Source organism: Anarrhichthys ocellatus, unplaced genomic scaffold (genome assembly GCF_004355925.1).
Source record: "Anarrhichthys ocellatus isolate YVR2014 unplaced genomic scaffold, GSC_Weel_1.0 scaffold39, whole genome shotgun sequence".
In the NCBI taxonomy this organism is placed as follows: Eukaryota; Metazoa; Chordata; class Actinopteri; order Perciformes; family Anarhichadidae; genus Anarrhichthys; species Anarrhichthys ocellatus.
The window spans coordinates 1254987-1275298 of NW_022280069.1; the positions used below are offsets into that span (position 1 = coordinate 1254987).

General features: G+C 43.0%; 4 protein-coding genes across 4 annotated transcripts in view; all 4 read left to right on the plus strand.

The window, feature by feature from the left end:
- Positions 1 to 7321, plus strand: part of brd2b (bromodomain containing 2b) — a 13968-nt gene extending 6647 nt beyond the window's left edge. Inside the window, exons 3-12 of the mRNA XM_031867396.1 lie at positions 316 to 453; positions 1196 to 1340; positions 1545 to 1705; positions 2605 to 3102; positions 3367 to 3495; positions 3615 to 3860; positions 3954 to 4213; positions 4389 to 4711; positions 5474 to 5608; positions 5852 to 7321. Of these exons, the coding sequence (XP_031723256.1) occupies positions 316 to 453; positions 1196 to 1340; positions 1545 to 1705; positions 2605 to 3102; positions 3367 to 3495; positions 3615 to 3860; positions 3954 to 4213; positions 4389 to 4711; positions 5474 to 5608; positions 5852 to 5982 (2166 nt within the window). The 3' untranslated portion in view covers positions 5983 to 7321. The remainder of the gene's footprint in view (positions 1 to 315; positions 454 to 1195; positions 1341 to 1544; positions 1706 to 2604; positions 3103 to 3366; positions 3496 to 3614; positions 3861 to 3953; positions 4214 to 4388; positions 4712 to 5473; positions 5609 to 5851) is intronic.
- Positions 7322 to 7458: 137 nt separating this feature from the next.
- LOC116394356 (H-2 class II histocompatibility antigen, A-U alpha chain-like) lies at positions 7459 to 11134 on the plus strand. The gene is made up of 4 exons (XM_031867399.1): positions 7459 to 8021; positions 8425 to 8682; positions 9750 to 10034; positions 10560 to 11134. Exons 1-4 carry the CDS (start codon positions 7964 to 7966, stop codon positions 10688 to 10690), a joined length of 732 nt encoding a protein of 243 aa, XP_031723259.1. The 5' UTR covers positions 7459 to 7963; the 3' UTR covers positions 10691 to 11134.
- Positions 11135 to 12281: 1147 nt separating this feature from the next.
- On the plus strand, positions 12282 to 15229 carry LOC116394355 (rano class II histocompatibility antigen, A beta chain-like). The gene is made up of 5 exons (XM_031867398.1): positions 12282 to 12419; positions 12900 to 13169; positions 13431 to 13712; positions 13920 to 14031; positions 14189 to 15229. The coding sequence occupies exons 1-5, from the start codon at positions 12353 to 12355 to the stop codon at positions 14259 to 14261; spliced, it is 804 nt and encodes a 267-aa protein (XP_031723258.1). The 5' UTR covers positions 12282 to 12352; the 3' UTR covers positions 14262 to 15229.
- A 357-nt stretch (positions 15230 to 15586) lies between these two features.
- LOC116394437 (vitelline membrane outer layer protein 1 homolog) lies at positions 15587 to 19054 on the plus strand. The gene is made up of 4 exons (XM_031867517.1): positions 15587 to 15879; positions 16595 to 16707; positions 17975 to 18281; positions 18960 to 19054. Exons 1-4 carry the CDS (start codon positions 15670 to 15672, stop codon positions 18960 to 18962), a joined length of 633 nt encoding a protein of 210 aa, XP_031723377.1. The 5' UTR covers positions 15587 to 15669; the 3' UTR covers positions 18963 to 19054.
- Positions 19055 to 20312: the final 1258 nt, after the last annotated feature.

Consider the following 20312-nt stretch of genomic DNA (forward strand, 5'->3'; position numbering starts at 1 on the left):
CTCTCTCTCTCTCTCTCTCTCTCTCTCCACACTCGCTACACACTGAGCTGTTCTCCAAAAGGAGCTACGCTACTCTTACAATAATGTTACATGTAAACATGTGGATCGCACTTAAACCTGGCCTTGGCCATTTTCACACAGTTGTACTGCGAGCATCAAGTTGTTTTCTTAATCGCCTCTCATTCAGTTATGTCACGTGGAGCGTTCTTTATTGCAGCTTTTGCGTTTTTTGCATTCTCCTCCTTCACAATTTTCATTTCTAGGAAAAATCGACACGTGTTTCACTTCTCCGTCTATTGTTCTGCCTTTTTTCAGGATTACCATAAAATCATCAAACAACCCATGGACATGGGGACCATCAAAAAGCGCCTGGAGAACAGCTTCTACCGCAGTGCTAGTGAGTGCATACAGGACTTCAACACAATGTTCACCAACTGCTACATCTACAACAAGGTAGGTTAAAAGGTACAAAACAGATCTTTATCCATCCTGTTTTCCCTCTCGCTGCAGCCTTATTAAGATGGCACCACTCTCTCTCACAGCGGGAATAATACAGGGTTATTTAAAGCTCAAGGTGCTCGGGACAGGTCCAGACCCAGGTCCAGACCCAGGTGTTCTCTCAGGGGTTTTCTTAATAATGTGAGAGAGGGAACATTTTTCAACCTTTTCTTGATTACCAGTGAGAAAAGGGTCATCCAACACTTTGCATCTGGGATGTTTTCCTATGTAATAACACAAGAGGGAAAATGAAAATGCTGCCGTTGCAGATTTAGTGGAGATCCATTACCAAATAATTTTTTTACAAATCAGACAACTTCTCTGGAGATGTAAATCCAGGTGTCTTGGTCAATGGGTGTCTTAAGTGGTAGATGCAGAGAATCCCCAAAACTTTGATTCTATCTTAGCATCACCGGAGATAGTTTTCACCACAAGCTTCATCCATATATCACTGTTTTTACATTTCATTTGTAATATATCAGAAAAAATGACAAACTTGAGGACAAGTTGCGAGTATTTGTGAAGTTTTGTCGAGCAAATGTTCGGTATAAATATTGATGTTTTAACTAAAACAGTGATTAAAAAGTACATTGAAATGAAATCAAATGAATGTCAAAAGAACTGTTCTGTTATGTAAACGTGTAATGGCATCTTTGCAGTGTGCTAATGTTCTTTGTTCTATTATTTCCTTTGCTAGCCGACGGATGACATCGTGCTGATGGCTCAGCCCTTAGAGAAGATCTTTCTCCAAAAAGTGGCCCAGATGCCCGAGGACGAAGTGGAGCTGCCTCCTCCAGCTCCTCGAAGCAAGAACGGCCGGGGAAGAGGTCGCAAGTCCAACTGTAAGTGAGAAGACTTCCACGCTCACATACAGCTCAGCAGTTATACTAACTCTTCCGTTTGATGTATCATGTAAAAGTAGCGTTACTGGTGGAAGCCACATAGAAAGCCGTGCATGTCTCCAGTGATTTTAGACAGAACTTGTTGTCACCCGTCATTCTGTAGCTGAATTCTATCACTAATGTTGAATATTCATGTCTCACCAGCGAGGGCTCAGCAGGTGCCGGCGGTGTCCCAGTCGGCCTACTCCCCGTCTTCCTCGGACACGGGGGAGTCCATGCTGGCCAACTCTCCCCAAACCGTGGTGACCAAAAGCCTGCCACCGGCCACCATCATGGGCCTGCCTCCTACACAGCCCACAACCAAGGTAGATGGAACAATCTAGTGCTGCACTGAATAGAATGAAGCTTCATTCATAACGTTGGCATTCGAATGCTGCTCAGCCCTTTTTTTTTTTTTTTTTTTTTTTTTCTTTTTTTTTCTCTGCATTTCCATTCATTCAGTTGCAGATAAAGATCAGTCTGCACTATTGTTATCAGCATGACATTATTTTTATAATTATATTCCAGTGGTGAGCTTACTAGAAAAGGTTCAGGCGGGCGGGTGACGAAGCAGCATTCCAAGTTATTTATTGATAACTTAGGAAAACATGGCCGCCTCTCCTCTCCTCTTCACCTCTCTCTCTTTCTCTCTCAAACACACAGCGACTGCCACCGCGCTCAGTCCTCTAGTTGTTTTTATGTTGGCAAAATTGATGGATTATATTCTTTAAATAAAGTTGATTTTAAAAAAAAATAAAAAAAAGAGTATTTTTTTTTTTGTTGAATCATTTTGTTTAAATTGAGGATTTTGTCTCAGGATTTTTTTTTAATGGTGATGACGTCATCAATTATGACGATAGATATTCATAAACCTCAATAGAAGCTTTGAATGTAAAAACAACAACATTCGGTACAGCCCTACAACAAAAGAATGTCTGGTCATCTATACATGTATAATAAAAGTCAAACAAGACCAGTAAGTGAGGATTTACTATATTCAATTAATATTCTCTACAAAAACACAAATGTCTGGAAACATTTAGGCATCTTGAAAGGCAGAAGCAATACAGATTTGAGTGCCTATTGTGAAGAAAATGGCAAAATATTTTCGTGTATTCAGCATTTTTGTTGGAGGAAAAAATGTGTTGAATTACAAGTATGAAAGGGATTGGAATAAAGCCACAATACTGAGTATATTGTGACTTCCAAACTCCTTTATTTGTAGAAAAAAGGTGTAAAACGTAAGGCAGACACCACCACCCCCTCCACCATGGGCTTGACTGTGGGCATGTCGGGACCAACGCACATGGTGGGCTTGGGGAAAGGAGGCCACGGGGGCCAGGTCCACGACACCTCCATGCACACCATCTCCTCCATGGGGGGCATGGGCCTGGAGACCCCACCTGGGATGGGCCTGGTCAGGAGCCCCGGAGGTCCCGTCCTGCTCCAGCCGATGATGGCCGGCGGTGGACGCAGGGTGGGCAGCGGGCGTCCCATCAAACCCCCCAAGAAGGACTTGCCTGACTCCGTGCAGGCTCAGCCCTCTAAGAAGAGCAAGCTCAGCCCTCAGCTGAGGTACTGCAGCGGGCTGCTGAAGGACATTTTGTCGAAGAAGCACGCTGCGTACGCCTGGCCTTTCTACACACCTGTGGACGCAGCTGCACTGGGACTCCACGACTATCATGACATCATTAAGTGTCCCATGGACCTCAGCGACATCAAGGTGACTCCTCATATGCCTTTAACTTGTGGAAAGACTAATGGCCCATTGTTATAGCTCCTATTGTGTTGCTGATTACACAGTAAAGTGGTTTCAGATCTCTTAATGTCCTTATTTTAAATCTAACGCACTGTGATGATGAACACAGAGACATTGGGGCTGAAAATATGCAGTGTAGTGCAAATTATTAAGAAATACAAACGCTGATAAAACCTCCTGAAGGTGCGGTTGAAGCTCTAAAGTTGTCCTCTCCTGTCTCTTCATCAGAGGAAGATGGACTGTCGTGAGTACAGGGACGCGCAACAGTTTGCCAGCGACGTCAGACTCATGTTCTCCAACTGCTACAAGTACAACCCACCGGACCACGATGTCGTAGGCATGGCCCGGAAGCTGCAGGTGAGCCCAGCTGTCCAACCCTGCTGTCGGGATAATCGGACTGAAACAAAAGTGCAGCCGACTGTGAGGAAACTCTTTCCCGTGACTGTTAATTTCTCTCTGATTTGGCCTGTCCCCAGGATGTGTTCGAGTTCCGTTTTGCCAAGATGCCAGACGAACCACGTATGGATCACACAGCCATGTCGCTGAGTGGCCACCCAACGTCCTCGTCGTCCTCCTCTTCCTCCTCCTCGTCCTCCTCTTCCTCCACCTCCGAGAGCGAGCCCAGCAGTGAGAGCGAGGAGAGCGAGAGCAGTCCCAACTCAGACAGCGAGGAAGAGCGAGCGCACCGCTTGGCTGAGTTACAGGACCAGGTGTGCACACAAGTAAGTCCCCCGGTACTTTTTATTCATCCAGGTCTCCAAAAAGGGTTTTTCACAGCGAGTGTCCATTAATTCATTTTTTTTTTTCCCAAACAGCTCAAAGCCATGCACGAGCAGCTGGCTGCCCTCTCCCAAGGCCCCATCATCAAGGCCAAGAAGAAGAAAGAGAAGAAGGACAAAAAGGAGAAGGAGAAGAAGAAAAAGAAGAAGCTGGAGAAGCGCAGTCGAGCTGTCAGAAGCAAAGCGGACTCTGAGGAATGGAAGATGCCCGGCAAGATCCTGAAAACAAAGTCTGCCAGAGCAGGCGGCTCCCAGCCCAAGAAGAGCCAGGGGAAGAAGAGTAACAAGAATAGCAAGTTAGTAGTCAGCAGATTACCATCAAACTGTTCCTCCTCTTCACATCAAGAGTTTTTGAAGCTTGTAAATGTAAAATAACACACAAAGATAATCGTTTATCTAATAGGAATATGTCAAGCAGCTGCCAATGATGGCCTTCTGTCCTGACTGTCTCACTTCCTCTTGATTCTGCAGGACCACGAAAAAGCCCTTCTACCCTCCTCCTCCTCCGCCCACCTCCATGCTGCCGCACTACGACTCTGAGGAAGAGGAGGAGATCGTGCCCATGTCCTACGATGAGAAGCGCCAGCTGAGCCTCGACATCAACAAGCTGCCGGGGGAGAAGCTGGGTCGCGTGGTCCACATCATCCAGTCCAGGGAGCCGTCACTGAGGGACACCAACCCGGAGGAGATCGAGATCGACTTTGAGACGCTGAAGCCGTCGACACTGAAGGAGCTGGAGCGCTACGTCATGACCTGTCTGAGGAAGAAGCCCCGTAAGCCGTACGGCGAACAAGGTAAATGAGACGATCAAGGGAAGACATTCACTTGAGTGTAGACTTCAGAAGGATGTTGTGTGGTACAGCTGTAAGACGGACATTACTGACTGACTTTGTTTGGTTTACACAGAGCTCAGACCTGCCAACATCTATTTATTTATTACTGACAATCTCACAGTCGAATTCTCGCAGTGAGTGCAAATTGTGGTCATGATGTGAAGGATCGTTCATAAATAACAACATTGCTGTTTCATAATTAAAGAATAGGCCTGCATTCATTAATCAGAGCACTCTGATAAGAACGTGGCACTATTAGAGCGCTCGATATATTTTGAATTTATGAATCATTCTCTAAAAATGAGCTGAAAAACAGGCGCAAAACAGCTGTTTGTGTTGCTGTAACAGCTGTTACAGCAACACGCAGTGTTGCGGCTTGCGTCTCTCTCTCTCTCTCTGGTTGACTGTCCCTCCTCTTCCCTTCTTCTGTGGACTGCAACAATGTGAATAATGTGACACACAGAAGGGAGAGGAGGGCTCGTTTTCCTCCTGAGTAAAGACTGCTGGATAAGCTCCTTAAGGGCCGATACAGTGATGTGGAAAGTTGATTATGTATTTGCTGAGTTGGTGTGTAGAGTATGGCAGCACAGTGCTTGATTGGGTCACATCATGAGGCTAAATTAGCTACGCCAACCCGGTGTTCTGCAAGGTTTCCTAAATCCAACTAGCAACCGCACGACCGTGTGGACCTCAGGTCTTTAAAGAACGCTGTCGTCTTTTCAGCCGCAGGAGGAAAGAAAGGCGGCGTTGTGAAGTCTAAAGAGGAGCTGACTCTGGAGAAGAGGAGGGAGCTGGAGAAGAGGCTGCAAGATGTCAGTGGGCAACTCAATTCCGTCAAGAAACCTGCGAAACCTAAAGGTGAGCCTAGCATCCTTAGTCTCCTCATGCACACCACACGCACCTTCAATGTTGCTGTTTAGATGTCATTTATTTTAAGATTATCGTTGTCTTATTATTATAAGACAACGATAAGTTTTTCACATTTTATTTTTACAATCATGGCTAGAAGTAAGGATAGCAAAAAAAGTGGTTTCTGCAGAATAACACTGCCATAAATAAATTGAATGCCATAAATTCTCTTATTTATTGTTGTGTCCTCAGTGGAGAAGCCCAGTGCTGCGGAGACTCACGCCCAGCCAGCGCGCCTCAGCGGCAGCAGCTCCAGCTCCGACTCATCTTCCTCCTCCTCCTCCTCCTCGTCCTCAGACACCAGCGATTCAGACTCTGGTTGAGATCCTCGGCACGGGCTGAGAGAGAGAACACACTAATAACTCAGGGACTTGGGCTGGCCCCGGACACAACACACCCTGAAACAGTTGTGGGCTGAGATATTAGACACCGTGGCGAAAAAACACTCCGAGTGGACTCGTAAAAAGTTTTGAATGTGGAGCTGAGGGACGAGAAACGACATCTCTGTGGATAATCGTAGAAAACAAACACTAAATGCCTTGGTTTCCCCCCCCTCCTCTTTTGTAAATACTTGTACAAATTTATGTTTCTTTTATAAAGAAGAATTTTATGGTGATCCCCCAAAGAGGGAAGCGGAGTAATTTAAAAAAAACAAACAAAAAAAAAAAACGGATGTGGAAAGACTCCAGATGTGATGTGGCTGGCCTCACGCTGTGTCCTCTGTGGTGAGAGAATGGAAGAGTGTTTATTTATCTGTGTTCTTGACCAACATTTCCTCGGACGTTACTGGAGTTTGAACCAGCAACCTTTGTGGTCACAAAGCCTTGCTTTTCTATCATCTGGCCTTTATGTTTACACACGATGTTCTTGGAGTTGAATCTCAGTCTGAGCTTCACGCGGCCTGTTTTTACAGCATGTAGCTCTTGTCGTTTGGAAACAAAGTTGGTTTATAGTACAGTATAGAAATGGCTTTACGTACTGTAATTACAAAGTCTGCAACGAAGTAACATAATCATTCAGTTTGTAATGATTTTGATGGCTGCGCGGACTTTAAAAGAGCAGCCGGTGTTCTAAATGTGACACTATTTGTCTTCAGTATTTAAAAAAAAAAAAAAAAAATTAAAAAAAAATCAGCTCTTTGCTGTTCAACTTGGATATTGTTCTCAACATTTCTCTTCGTTACGTCCAACTGGAACTGAAGTGTGCGTTTATTTGATAAGAGCTGAACACTGCTGGGCTTCTGAGTGTTATCAGACTACTGTGCGGGTTTCTTAGCTTCCACATTGATCTCCTGAACATGTGACGTGTTGCATCTGTAGCACTTAGAAACTCAGCGGCGGTTTCTTCAAGAAATCTGCTCTGCACTTACTGGAGCACATGGCGTTGACTGAATAATGCCACAAGTGTCCCCCATAAAGAGAGGACCAAGTCCTCACAGCCCCCATGCATATTTGAAGCTATTATTGAATGTTCAGTGAAAGAATATATGCTTGTATATACTTCAGCTGTATTTGCTGTTGCACAAACTATTGTATTTCTGCTGTTCAGTCTTTCCTTCCTTTTCTTTTTTTTTTTTACATGCTGTTACTTCTCATTCCAGTTCACTGTCCTAGTTGTTTCCTGAGGAGCGTCTCTCTGAAGCATAACTTTCATTTGACAAGTGTGTTTATTAAAATATTCTCTTCTGTACAAGCGGTTTGAGTTTTGTCTGGGATCAGCGGGAGGGTGACTCTTTATATTTCCCTAAATGTGAAGATAATCTGCTTTTATTTATTTTATCTCTAATTTGAATATTTTAGATTTGTTATAACTTTTGGTCAGACAAATTAAGACACAATTTAATGACGGCAACAACCGTTGACACTAGAAGTTGGGAAAACAAATGTATTTATTTGATTTTGTTCTTTGTAACAACACCACTGCTATACAAATACGTATTCTGTAGCAGTATATTGAAGTATGATGTGATATACAATTAACAGGGCTTTAAAAACACATGATAAACTTGAATACATCATGTTAAACAGATGTGCTCTTCTTCTTATATTTCCTCCAGACAGGTGCACAGAGTGTGACTCTGATTGTCCTCCACTAGGTGGCAGCAGTTCCTCACGTCATAAACCCGTGGACATGCCTCCAGTGTTGTCAAGGTGGAGACATTGTTGTGACTGAGTTACAAGCACTGATTGGTATGTAATAGGAAGTCATCTCGGCCTGTGAATCCGACGGTGTGACTTTAATGTTTGGGAGGGAACGAGCAGAGAAACCCGCTCACTTTGCTGCTTGGAGGAACTGAAATGCGACATGGCGATGGATCTGATCCCGGTGCTGCTGCTTATTTGTCTTCCACAGTACTGTCACGGTAAGTTTTTGTAAAAGACATTTGGTTTTTAAATATAAAGGAAAGTAAGTTCGTTCTACACTGAGGATGCCGTATGTTATGAGAACGCTTCGGTCATTCGAGAAGTACCATTTCATTTGGATGAGCCATGTAAGAATCAGTTTATGAAACACCTTTTTGTCTGCCATTACATTATAGAATCTCTATTTTCTTCCATATAACAACTTTATTTCACAATAGAAATCATCAGGGTTGGTCACATGCCAGCTGATGGAGACAGAAACAACCAAAATGTTGGCAGCAGTTTGGAGGATGTCTGGTGTTAATTCTCCATAGACGCCAGCTTTGCTCCCAAAAACAATTTGACACCATCATATATTATATATCATATCGTATGTTTTCAATCTTTCCTCACAAACTGCAGGTAAACACCTGCTTCGCTTTCTGACCTTCTGTCAGAGGAACGTGACGAGTGACGAACAGTATGATATTGAATATGATGGCGATCAGCTCCTCTACGTTGACCCCGCCACCTATGAGGCCGTTCAGCGTCTGCCAGAGTTTGCGGAGCAGTGGGTCCCTGATCCTGGACTGGGTCCAGACGCCTACGTGTCCCTGGGTACCTGCCTGTACAACGTCCCTCGAGCCGCAAAGGGAGAAGATTACCCCGAAGAGGTCATAGGTGAGGGAGTTGATGCACTGATTGTAGGAGTACTTTTAAAGATGTTGGAGCCGAAGTAATAGTCACCTTTAATGCAGAAGAAGTACTCGGATCATTCGGTTAAGTACAAGTACCAATACAACAATGTAAGAATACTGTATTTTAAATAAAAGTCCTGCATTGTAAATCCTACTTATTATTAAATGCTAAATCTAATTATAGTGTCAAAAGTCAAAATACCAGCTATCAACTAAATGTAAAAAGTTTCCTTTAACATAAAGTAGAAATACTAAAAGAATAATAAAAAATGATAAGTCCAGTACTTGAGTACAATTTCCACCACTTCCTTTAGTTCCTTCAGAGGAATGGTCAGATGATCTCCGTCTGAGCCTCTGAAGCTGCAAATAAAAGCGGTTAAATACCAAAAATACAACAACCGCCAGTAGAGAGTCACGCTGCTGGGTTCGTCTTTCCAAAAACTAGATTATATCCTCACAAGAACAAAAGCCAGTGAAACAGATGTAATGGGAGCGACAGTAAGCTGTGTTGTTGAACACAAGTTAATGAGACGAGTGCTCTGGTGTGTGTTCTTAAGAGAAGAACCAGGGAACCAGCAGGGACAATCTCTGCGAGGTGCAATTAACCTCTCTGGGTGTGTAATCATGCTTGTATTGTCAGTGCAGGTTAAAGCGCCTGCCATTGTTTATTGTGTAGCTCTGCACTGGGGAGTTCCCATTAATTAGCTTTTCATGACACTGCTGTGTGTGTGTATCTATGACAATCTTCCGCTTGTTCGGGATTTAATGACACAAAATGATCTGGAAATGCAAGCGCATGTATTCCTTTATATCTATGATTTTAGTTCCTTTAAGACTGTGTGTGCCGTGTCACAGAAATCCCAACATTGTTTTTGCTTTGGGATGATCAAAGCCACAACCTATCATTTGATATTTGACTCATTGCCAAGGTTGGAATCTTCAAGTGCCAATTAAGATTTTCAATGACTTTAAAGTGGCCAGTCAAAATGTTTTTAGTTTTTGGCCATGTCGTGTAACTTTATCTTCCTCTGCTAAACATCAACCCTGCAGCCAGTCCCACCTCCATAATCTACCCCAAGCAGGAGATGGAGCTGGAGATCCCCAACACACTCATCTGCTTCGTGAACGACTTCCATCCGCCCACAGTCAACATCGCGTGGACCAGGAACGGGTGGCCGGTGGACCCCAGTTTGGTCAGCCAGACTCAGTACTACTCCAACAGCGACTTCAGCTTCCGCATCTCGTCCTACCTGGACTTCACTCCGCAGGAGAGCGACATCTTCTCCTGCAGCGTGGACCACATCAGCCTGAAGGCGCCTCTCACCAGGTTTTGGGGTAGGTCGGTCGTAATGTGATGAGTCAGCGGGTGTAAAATTAACGGAGGCTAGCACCATGGCTCTAGGAATTGCATTTATTTATCCATCCATCCATCCATCAATCATCCATCCATTTATCCATCAATTTGTCCATCCACCCATCCGTTCATCCATCAATTTGTCCATCCACCCATCCGTCCATCCATCCATCCATCCATTCATCCAACCATCCATTCATCCATCTATCCATCTATTCATCCAGCCATCCATCCAAAGAGGAATTCATAAGTCACACATAAATGACATTTATTTGGTGTGTTAAACATATTTAACAATTATTTTGCATCTGCAGTAGAAAGTAGGGCTTCAGGTGACAGATGGTAACTTTTGTCGGGTATCAAATATCAGCAAGTGATATTTGGCAGGATATGTTTGGCGCAAAATGTTGGCAACAAGCAGCTTTAGTATACAGGCTGGAATCAGCCTGCAAAACCTCCCATCAGTAAAAGCCTCATGCTCTCTATCTGTGTGTCTTTTCCCACAGTGGTTGAACTACACACAGACCAGCAGGTTGTAGAGACGGCGGTGTGTGTTGGTGGTGTGATCCTGGGGCTGATTGGAGTTGTCACAGGACTCTGGTTCATCATGAAAGCCAACAAGTCCTGCCAGACGTGAAACGCATCAAGACAAACACCTGAATTTCGATGTCAGATGCGTGATGGCCTTGATCTTTTCTCCCTTGTGTTTTTCCCCTGGGAGTGAGATGAAGTGAACTCTCTTTTTTTTTCCGACCATAGTTGTATTTTTTTTCTACTGAAATATTATACGTCGTCTTTGTCTATTTCTGCAACAACAATGGATCGAAACCTGGGCTAAAAACACATCAGTTAAATGTTAAATGCAACAGTTTGACATTTTGGCACTCAGGTATCTGTGCTGTAATTAAAAAGCTTCTATCAGGAGATGGTATGGTTAGCTTAGCTTAGCTTAGCTTAGCCCAAAGACTGGGAACAGGTGGAAATAGCTAGACTGCCTCTGTCCAACAGTGACAAAATCCCCCTACCAGCACCTCTTATTAGAAAATAAATATTCCGGCATACAACCCCCAATAAAAAGGCAAATAGCTGTTTTTTTCCCGCTTTACTTTTTGTTTTGATTAAACAGAAGAGATATAAAAAGTTAAATAGTGAGCTTAGTGAGCTAGCTGTAACCTTATATTTCACAGATAAAAAATTGGTATCATTTATTGGCATCCAAGTCTCTTCCACATCGCAAATTTCCCAAAATGTCAAAAAAATAGAAGAATCCTTAGTTTAGGCTGAAGTAGCTTTTTTAATGAATTTGATAAAACATTGTCTGCAGTGGACACATTGTCTTTTATTTTACAGAAGAATGTATTTATTTTTTCTACCAATAAAATGCAGAAGAAGTGTTTCCCACATTGTACCACAGTATCATGTTTGCAGCTTATTATACAAATAAAGCACATGATGGAGAAGTTGAAAGTGTCTGTTCCAATATAATGTCGTGCTACATACAAAACCACATTGAAATGAAAGAGAACAATTCCCCCACAGCCTCGCTCCTGTGTTTATTAACCCTTCATCACAGCAGCCTGTGTGAGCACTGGCAGGCTCACAAAGTCACCATCAATTATCACCACACCGACTACGCTTTTGGGCATATTGCTGCTCCTGCAGTGCCGGCCTGACACAAATAATCAGTCAATAATGTTTTGTCATGTCTGCTTGCTCGTGTGTTGATACGGACACAGAGTGGCGATGCTCCAAACTGCCTCTTTTTTTCTCTCTGCTGGATTTATTTGGCTCGGCCCGGAATCTAATTATTTTCCCAGTGATTGATAAGATAGCTGCCACATTTTTTACATGAAAGTGTGTGGAGCTTCTGAAGGATGTATTTCAGACCTCAAACACACAAAAAAATATACTGTAGCTTTTGATTTTGCAATAAAAAGTATGTATACCGTGGTGAAGAAGCAATTCATACCTTGGAGTGAAAGACAATACCAGACATGGCATTGCATAGGAAGTAAAACTAGACTGACCACATCCCCCCCCCCCCCCCCCCCCCCCCCTTCCCCGTTTCACATGTAAATATGCCACCGAGAATGATCTCCTATTTAAGATTTCTCAGCATGACAACAAAAGCTCGACTGTGACAACCAGAAAGACCTGTTCATGTCAGCATTGCACTTGCACGATCATTTGCGTCATTTATTCTCATCAGGATGTAGTTTAGTCATTGAGCTTGAGAGGTTTCAGGAGTCTGTAGGCAGCATGCGATGAACTCCATGTTGCTGTATTCAGTGTTCAACAGATGATGGGACTTTACTTTCTGTACAGACTCACAGTCTCTGTTGTTTTACTCTGCAATACACCAGCAGGTAGGTTTCTTATTTATTTTAGCTTGTATTAACGTATAACTATTACGTTATTTGTAACAGTTAAATGAGTGGATAAAATAACATGCAGGCACACTTTATGATGCAATAGAGAAATACTTCTGTAAAACTGAGTTGCTTACACTCAGTTTATAGCTTTTTAGTTGAGACAGAATTTGTTTGAAGAAAATATCCTGTTAAGTGTTTGTTTTGCAGGTATTTGGTCATAAACTAAAAGTCATAAATTAGGATTTTGACCGGATGAAGGCGCAGAATAAAAAGTCAAGATAATTGTGACTCATCCTGAAGAGGAAATGAAAGTTGCATTACATCCAATAGACTTGAGTTGATGTATCGTTTAATTTGTCTGCAGATTCCTTCGTCTTTGAAATAGAACAAAGGAGCTTTTTTTCAGCCAATGTGCAGTAAAACAAATGACTGCCACCGTTATCTGTCTGTACTAACTGATTCTCTGTCCGTTAGGGGGCTATGTATATCAGATGATATATGACTGTGAGTATGGCGACAACATCACTGACGTGGTCTTCTTAGTGAAAAACCTTTTTAACCGGAAGATTGTCACCCTGTATGACTCTCGGGTCGGGAAGTACGTTGGCTTTGGAGAATACGGCATGAGGAACGCGGCCCATTATAACAGCCAGGCTTGGAAAATGGAAGAAAGAAAAAGACAAGTGGAGACTCTCTGCAGATACGACGCAAGATTATTCAGAAGGAGCACACTGGATAGATTGGGTATGTGTTTCTGTGATTCCTACTCATTCTTTGGAGGAGGTTTGGAAACAGGATATTACAGGCCTAACAGTGCCAATTCATTTGGCTTAATTTCCTTCAGTGGAAAAAGGAAACAATTGTTCTCTCTCCGTTCTTTAATTAAATGGCCTGAAGAAAAGTGTTTAGCCCCGGCATCGCTCTTCTGCACTGTGCCTTGAAGCAGCCTCCACATCCAGCAGGTCATTCAGCTAATCTTTTGCTCTAATCATTTCTGCACCCCAGTGCCTCCGGTCGTCAAGGTCCATCCAGCCGAGCCGGCTGACTACGGGAAGAGAACCATGCTGGAGTGCAGCGTTGTGGGCTTTTTCCCCCAGGAAGTGAGGGTGAGCTGGCTGAGAGACGGGGCAGAGGTCAACACCGATGTGTTGTCCACGGACATCCTGGCCGACGGGGACTGGAGCTTCCAGCTTCACTCTTACCTGGAGCTCACACCCAGAAGAGGGGAGAGGGTGAGCTGCAGGGTGGACCACAGCAGCCTGAGGAAGAGCCTGGAGGTGGACTGGGGTAAGAAAACACAAAGCAGTTATACTGATAGATGACTTGGAAATAAATAACACTATTTATAGAATTGAGTTTCTTTTCAAACAATGCAGCATGATGTCCCTAAGGCTTGCTAACTTTATCTTCATGTCACCTTACAACATTGAACTCTTGAAAGGTACTGGATAAGTAACCAAGTATGCTTAAATGCTCATTTTTCCTCTCACTTAGACACCTCTTCACTGGATGCTAAATACCTGAAGATGACTGTGGGGATCATCTTCTTCTTCCTCGGCTTCACTGCAGCCGCTGGTGGAGCAGCTTACTACTGGTGGAAACAGAGGTGTGTTGACGTCAGCGTCCGTATCATGAAACCGTTCTCTTTTCTTCTGTGCCGAGTTCATCGTTTTCATTGTCAGACTGTCGAAAAAACTGGCGCGGTGAAGTCATGAAATGAAACATGTCTTCAGGTTTTGTAACACTTTCTTTTCATGTTCCAGGTTTGACTTCAGTCCATTAGGCAGTCAAGGACACACATCTCCACGGCATCCCTCAGAATTATTGATTTTCTAACAGAATAAGACATAATAAAGCTCAGATAAGAGCCATGTTTTCTTAAAAAAAAGTATCGCCCACAAAACAGAAAATCATCCCTTTCAACATGCATGACGGAGAAAAACGGCATTGTGGGAAGATGAAATGCTGTCAGTTTGTTATGGAACCGTCCCCGCTGACATGGCAGAGCCTCTCCTTTATCATTTTTGTCAACCAAGGACTCAACTGACATGTTATCCTTCAAAAAAGAAAGTGCAATGAATAGTTCCAACGTTGTGTTATGATCATTTTGTAGGATTAAGGTGTCCGACCTGTCACTTACAATGACTGTCTCACACATAAGACTCATGTGTGTGGTCTATATGATCTATATGTCTATTACAGAACAAAGTATTTTATTAATCCCATAAGATACGTAAAAAAATGAAATGTTTTTTTGAAAACTCAATTTAAACTCAACAGAACACAGACAGACAGAGCAGGTATTTAAAGGTGTCGATTCAGAACTGTACACAGAATCATTTCTGGACCTACTGGTTGTGTAACAAGTTACTGTTTGCTAACAAGTGCACCATATCACCCTTCAAGGTGTTACTGCTGCCCCCAAGCTACCCAAGAAGTAGATCATTGTCAGAAAACCTAGGGCATGCAGTGGCAGCTGTGACCCTGTTTGTATTCTGTATGTTGATGTATTTACAGTGGCATGTACAGTTATACTACAAAACGCAAAAACTTACACTGGAATTCATCCGGTCTGTAAAAATGTTTTGTCAGCCTAACATCCTTGCTAATAATTGTCCTGCTATGCATGTAGATAATGTCAGAGAATGTGTACAGATATCATGTCGGCCTATGAAGATGTATGGATCCAGTAATGACACCATAATCCGAGTATTAGGCTGTTTTCCTCAATTCAGTATATATTGACTTTCTCAGTCCACAGTGATACGGTGTGATGTCCGCCCTTTCTGTCACAGTGAGACAAAATAAACCTTTTTCTGCTTATTCAGTGGCACTGCACTTCTCAATCTATAAACTATTACTCTTGGACAACAGCGGCCTTTGCAACGTCGATTACAAGTGTGAAAGGTTCTGTTGCTGCTGGATTTCATCCTGTGGATTACATTTGTGAAGCACGGACCTGTGTTCAATGTTAGATCCCTACTACATTCACAGCATGTTGTGATGCAAAAGATGAATGTGCTGTTACAGAGAGATTCTGTGTTTCTGAACTTCAATGAGAGAAAAAAAACCTCTTCTTTCTCCAACACCAGCTGTTCAATCCCACGCCACTCTGTAAATGATTCAACCCGATAGGAGTGGACTATTTCCGAATTGACTGGGAGGCTATGAGAGCTTTGAGCCTGAACCCTCGGTGCTTGTTAGCTGGCGTTTCGGAGTGAAACACTGACTCACTGCTGTCAACATGGCAAGTCTCTTCACTGCTGTGGCCACGCTGGCTGTGCTGTCCGGTGGGTTGTGTGAGGAGAAAGGCTTTCTGCAGCGAGCCGGCGAGGCCTTCAGCAGCAGACAGCACAGATCTCTGCTCACCGTCGGCAACGGGGAGAAGTTTGGGAACTGGACCTGGCCCGAGATGTGCCCTGACAAGTTCTTTGCTGTCGGCTTCAGTCTCAGGGTAAAGACACCGACTCTGTCACATCTTACAAATATTCAATTTCAAAGAAGAAAAATGAGGGAAACACTCAAAAGACAGAATGAGATCTGTTTGCTGATGTTGAAATAAATACGTCAGAGTTGTGCAGCTTTTACCTTCTCCTTTTACTTTGGATTTGAAAGTGAAGACACAGATATTAAAGCCAACTTGTGGAGAAGCTTGAAGGCAGGTTTTTTAAATCAGCATTCTTTTTGGTCGCATTAATTGTTCCTCCTATCTTTTGCTAACAAGACTTCAGTGTAAGAGATGATGGTTACAATTCCCAGTATTCGTTCTGTGCACAAATGCACTCCTAAATTCAGACAAAGCGGTCTGAGTTAGTCAAATCAAATGTGTTTCTACCAAAATTGTGATCTTTAGAGTTTTAAATTCCCTCAGCGACAGCACCAACAGGGAAACACAGAGAGTGCATTTGTACAAAAGAGACTTTGAAAGAAACTTCCATCTTGTCTCCCCATCTCATATCGGAGTTGCGTTAGAAAAAGATCACTTCACAGCCATCGAGGAGAGGAGGAACGATTACAGCAATCAATCTGCTCCTGTAAACCTGCATGCAGAACAAGTCTGACAAGCCGTCACATATGGGCTTTCACACCAGATTTGGCAGCAGCTTCACCAGAATAAGATAAGCTGGTTTGACCAGAGCTGCTCTGGGAATTGTTCTCTGTTTCCCCAGGTGGAGGCAAACCAGTACGGGGCGGACGACACTGCTCTGAATGGAATCCGCCTCATCTGTGCCAAAGACGAGAACCGAGGCTTCCTGTATTCAATTGAATCCCACACGGGCTAGTAAGTAGCTCGCGAAGGTACCACCTTCTAATGAAGAGCGCTTTATAAAGGGCTAATTAATGGTTAAGCATTGGTTGAAGCTTTATAGATCAGTTGTATGCCATTGATAAATTCCAGTGACCGGTTTTCATCCCTTTTTTGTTGGTAATAATGCATTTATAAACATTATTAACCCTTTAACAGATGCTTATGGGTTTGTGACTTTCTCATAAGCAATTAAGTCAGCAGTTATATATATTATAAGTCATTGATGCAGATTTTTGATCATCAAATATGAGTCCAGATTGTATGTAGTCCTGTTCTACAAGAATAATAAGAATAAGAACTTATACACTTCATTATCACCATAAACTTACCACACCTAAAATACAATAAAATAAGATAATCATCAAATAAGAACAACTAAAAAACAACATAAAACAAAGTGGATCTGGTAAAAATACAACGTGGGTGTAAAATTAATAAAATACTTTAAAAAAAGTATTTAAGCTTTTAAGATTTAAGTTAAAATTGTATTGATTCAAAAGGTCATCTAACCGGTCAAAGGAAGTTTTCACAACCTGGCAACACAAAAGTTATTAGTTTTAATGCCTCATATCTGATGTATGAAGTCATAGTAAATTCTTTATTAACAATTAATAAAGTCAGTGCTTCAACTGCAATAAGTGCTGCACCTGTAAAAAACAGATTTTCATGGCAGTTCGATAAAGCTGCAGCATGTGATTTGATCCTTTACAAGAGAGTTTTGTTTAAAAGTGCGACCGCTGTCAAGCAACTATACATTTACCATTGATCTGTGTACATTTTATGTGTCCTTTAAAATGATTTGTTTAAAATGATTTTTATGTCAGGGAGTGATTCTAATAACTGACATCACTCAACACGTCAATAGAAATATGCTTTCCTTTACCCTCCTTGAGCTCGTCTGCCCCTTCCTCTGAAATGTTGGTTATATGTCTTTAAACATGCAGCTGTTTGTTGCTGGGGCCAGATCTCTCTTGTGAAAGAGATCCTTGATCCCAGTGGGACTAACCTGGCTGTTCTATAAGGTCAAATAAGAGTCAGATAAATAAAGTAGGAAACAGCAGGAAGCTGCAGACGGGCAGTTTCCCATCATGTTCAGAGGGGAAATATAAGAGCTGTGTCTGCCACGATTGCAAATGACTTCCCTCCAGTGTTTCCAGCCCTCATTGGATCTTATCCTGATTTTTTTTTTTGTCCCTCCCCCCTCCAACCCCTCTCTTGCATTTCCTCCTCTCCTGTCCAGCTTCGGTGACTGGTCCCAGCCCCAGTACTGCCCCAGTGGCGTGCTCACCTCTTTCCAGATCCGCGTGGAGCCCCATCAGGGTCTGTTCGGCGACGACACGGCCGTCAACAACATCAAGTTCCGCTGCAGCAGCAACCCGACGCTGGAGGGGCCCGGCACCGACTGGGGGGAGTACGGCCTCTGGAGCCAGGTGTGTCACAATGGAGGAATCTGTGGCATCGAGACCAAGATGGAGGAATACCAGTACGGCCTGGACGACTCCAGCCTCAACGATGTGCGCTTCCATTGCTGTGCCAAGCCTCAGCAGGTAGGACTCAGGGTTGTTTATTAAAAACCAAAATCCCAGAAGTGGTTGAGGGGTTAATGACACATTCACACAATGTAGAGCAGGTTTTTCTGGGTGGATTTACGTTTGGTTTATTTAAAGAAGTGAGAACAATTTTATTTCAGACAGAGTTGCCGTTTACTGTAACCCTACACTCTTACCCTATAACCTGCCGCAAGATGCAAGAACATTCAGCAGTAAAATATTTTATTCTGAGCCCTTTAAGGACTTCTTCACCATGTTGGCTTGAAGGTTCTCAGGGTTTATATGGTCATGAAAAAGTCATGGAATTTGGAAATAGCAATTTCCAGGCCTGGAGAAGTTTGGGAGGAATAAATAAATCCAGAAAGTTTTGGTCCTGTCACTACAGGTCAATAGCAGACCACCTCAAGGTGTCACTCAGACAGAACCAGGACATTCTGATGTAGCATTTCAAAATCAAAGCCCTTCAAAATCTCATTCATGAGACAATTTGTCTAATTTCAGATTAGATTTTAGAGGAAATGGCGCTTAGTTACAAAATCATTTCACTTCAGGTTAAGGTATAAGAAGTTTGCAGGATGACTATGAAACGATTCAAATGTCAAATGTAATATATTCTATATATACAGAGCATTTCATGGCTGTTTATCAACTTGTGTTTGGTGTTTTCGTTGGCAGTGATCGGCAGGTGAACATCCATCAGGTCTGATCAGTTTGATTCAGTCCGTCTCCAACGCCCTCACAGCTGACAAATAATAAACTGCTCGTTTGAACTGCGGCTGTCTCTTTCATGATTTGCCAGAACTTGAAGGTCTTGTTCTGTATTCTGTCAGTTCCTTCCTTTTTAAGAACTCAAATACGCCTGAGATCAGAGTTTAGAGCAGCCGTCTCCAATAAACTGAGTTATTTGTCAGAACACCCGGCTCTCCAAACAAAGTCGAGTCTCACCTTCAGCGGGGAAAAGAGAAAGATTAAGGAGCGCCTCTTCAAACCAAGCCCTCGTCTGAAGAGCCTCTTTTTACATCACGTCGTCCACTCATCACCTTCTCATCAGCGTGAGAGCAGCGTGTTTTCACATCCTGTCTAATGAACCAATGAGCTCACGGCACAGCCGTAGTAAGCGTGAGCCCCAAAACCGAGCCGCTGACACAGGCCTTTCCCAGAATTCCTACCGGAACTTAGATAATTAAGAAATGACAAGAGAGGGGATATTAATTAATTTACAGCTTAAGGCCTGGCAAAGGTTGATAAGAGACACAGAGGTAATTGTGTTAATTAATCGGCGGGCGGTTAATCTGCTAACACAGAGTGTGTGCGGAGAGTTGGGGAGGGGACTGGAGGACGTTATCAAACACTGCGGTAATGGTTTCCAGAAGATTTTGCAAGTCAAGGAAAAGTGATTATAGTCTTCAACACACAGCTACAGGGCGCTTCTCTGTTATGGTAATGAATACACTCAAACTGACCTCATATCTGAAGTTCAAAGTGTGCTCATTGGAGTCAGATGCTCGAGCGCACTCGTTTGGTCCGTTTGAAAAAATGAATATGGGGTTGGAGGAGTGAGCGTATTTCAAGTTTGAAATGTTAAATACATCTATATCCATCGCATGTTTTTGTTTATACAGTTTCTACAGAATGTGATACTGTCAGATAGGAATAAGATGTACATAGGTTTAAAAAAAATAAGTAAAAAGTTCCATCTACCTTAGTTAATCCCTGGTTTAATTCCCCACCTAGCCAGCACGCTAGGTGACCCAAATCAAACACACCTGGACACAGGTGCATGCTGGGTGTGGCTAACATGCTAAATGCTAACATTCTCGTGGGGAAGCTTCCAGGTGACTTCACAGATGAACTTTCACATTCATTAAGGTGTGGGAGACCTTTCTACTGCCTGCACCCTCCCAAGGACAGAGATGCTGAGTGGACTGGTTATACTGGGACAATGAGAAGTTAAATGGACTGTTTATACTGGGACAAAGATAAGTTAAATGGACTGGTTATACTGGGACAAAGAGAAGTTAAATGGAC

Bases quoted from the DNA above. Each gene is read 5' to 3' on its own strand.
- LOC116394356 (XM_031867399.1), top strand. From the start codon at position 7,964: ATGGCGATGGATCTGATCCCGGTGCTGCTGCTTATTTGTCTTCCACAG. The intron at 8,022-8,424 runs GTAAGTTTTTGT...CACAAACTGCAG, and splicing joins TCTTCCACAGTACTGTCACG to GTAAACACCTGCTTCGCTTT. The intron at 10,035-10,559 runs GTAGGTCGGTCG...CTTTTCCCACAG, and splicing joins GCCTCTCACCAGGTTTTGGG to TGGTTGAACTACACACAGAC.
- LOC116394355 (XM_031867398.1), top strand. From the start codon at position 12,353: ATGATGGGACTTTACTTTCTGTACAGACTCACAGTCTCTGTTGTTTTA. The intron at 13,170-13,430 runs GTATGTGTTTCT...TCTGCACCCCAG, and splicing joins GAGCACACTGGATAGATTGG to TGCCTCCGGTCGTCAAGGTC. The intron at 14,032-14,188 runs GTGTGTTGACGT...TTCATGTTCCAG, and splicing joins TACTACTGGTGGAAACAGAG to GTTTGACTTCAGTCCATTAG.
- LOC116394437 (XM_031867517.1), top strand. From the start codon at position 15,670: ATGGCAAGTCTCTTCACTGCTGTGGCCACGCTGGCTGTGCTGTCCGGT. The intron at 15,880-16,594 runs GTAAAGACACCG...CTGTTTCCCCAG, and splicing joins CTGTCGGCTTCAGTCTCAGG to GTGGAGGCAAACCAGTACGG. The intron at 16,708-17,974 runs GTAAGTAGCTCG...TCTCCTGTCCAG, and splicing joins ATTGAATCCCACACGGGCTA to CTTCGGTGACTGGTCCCAGC.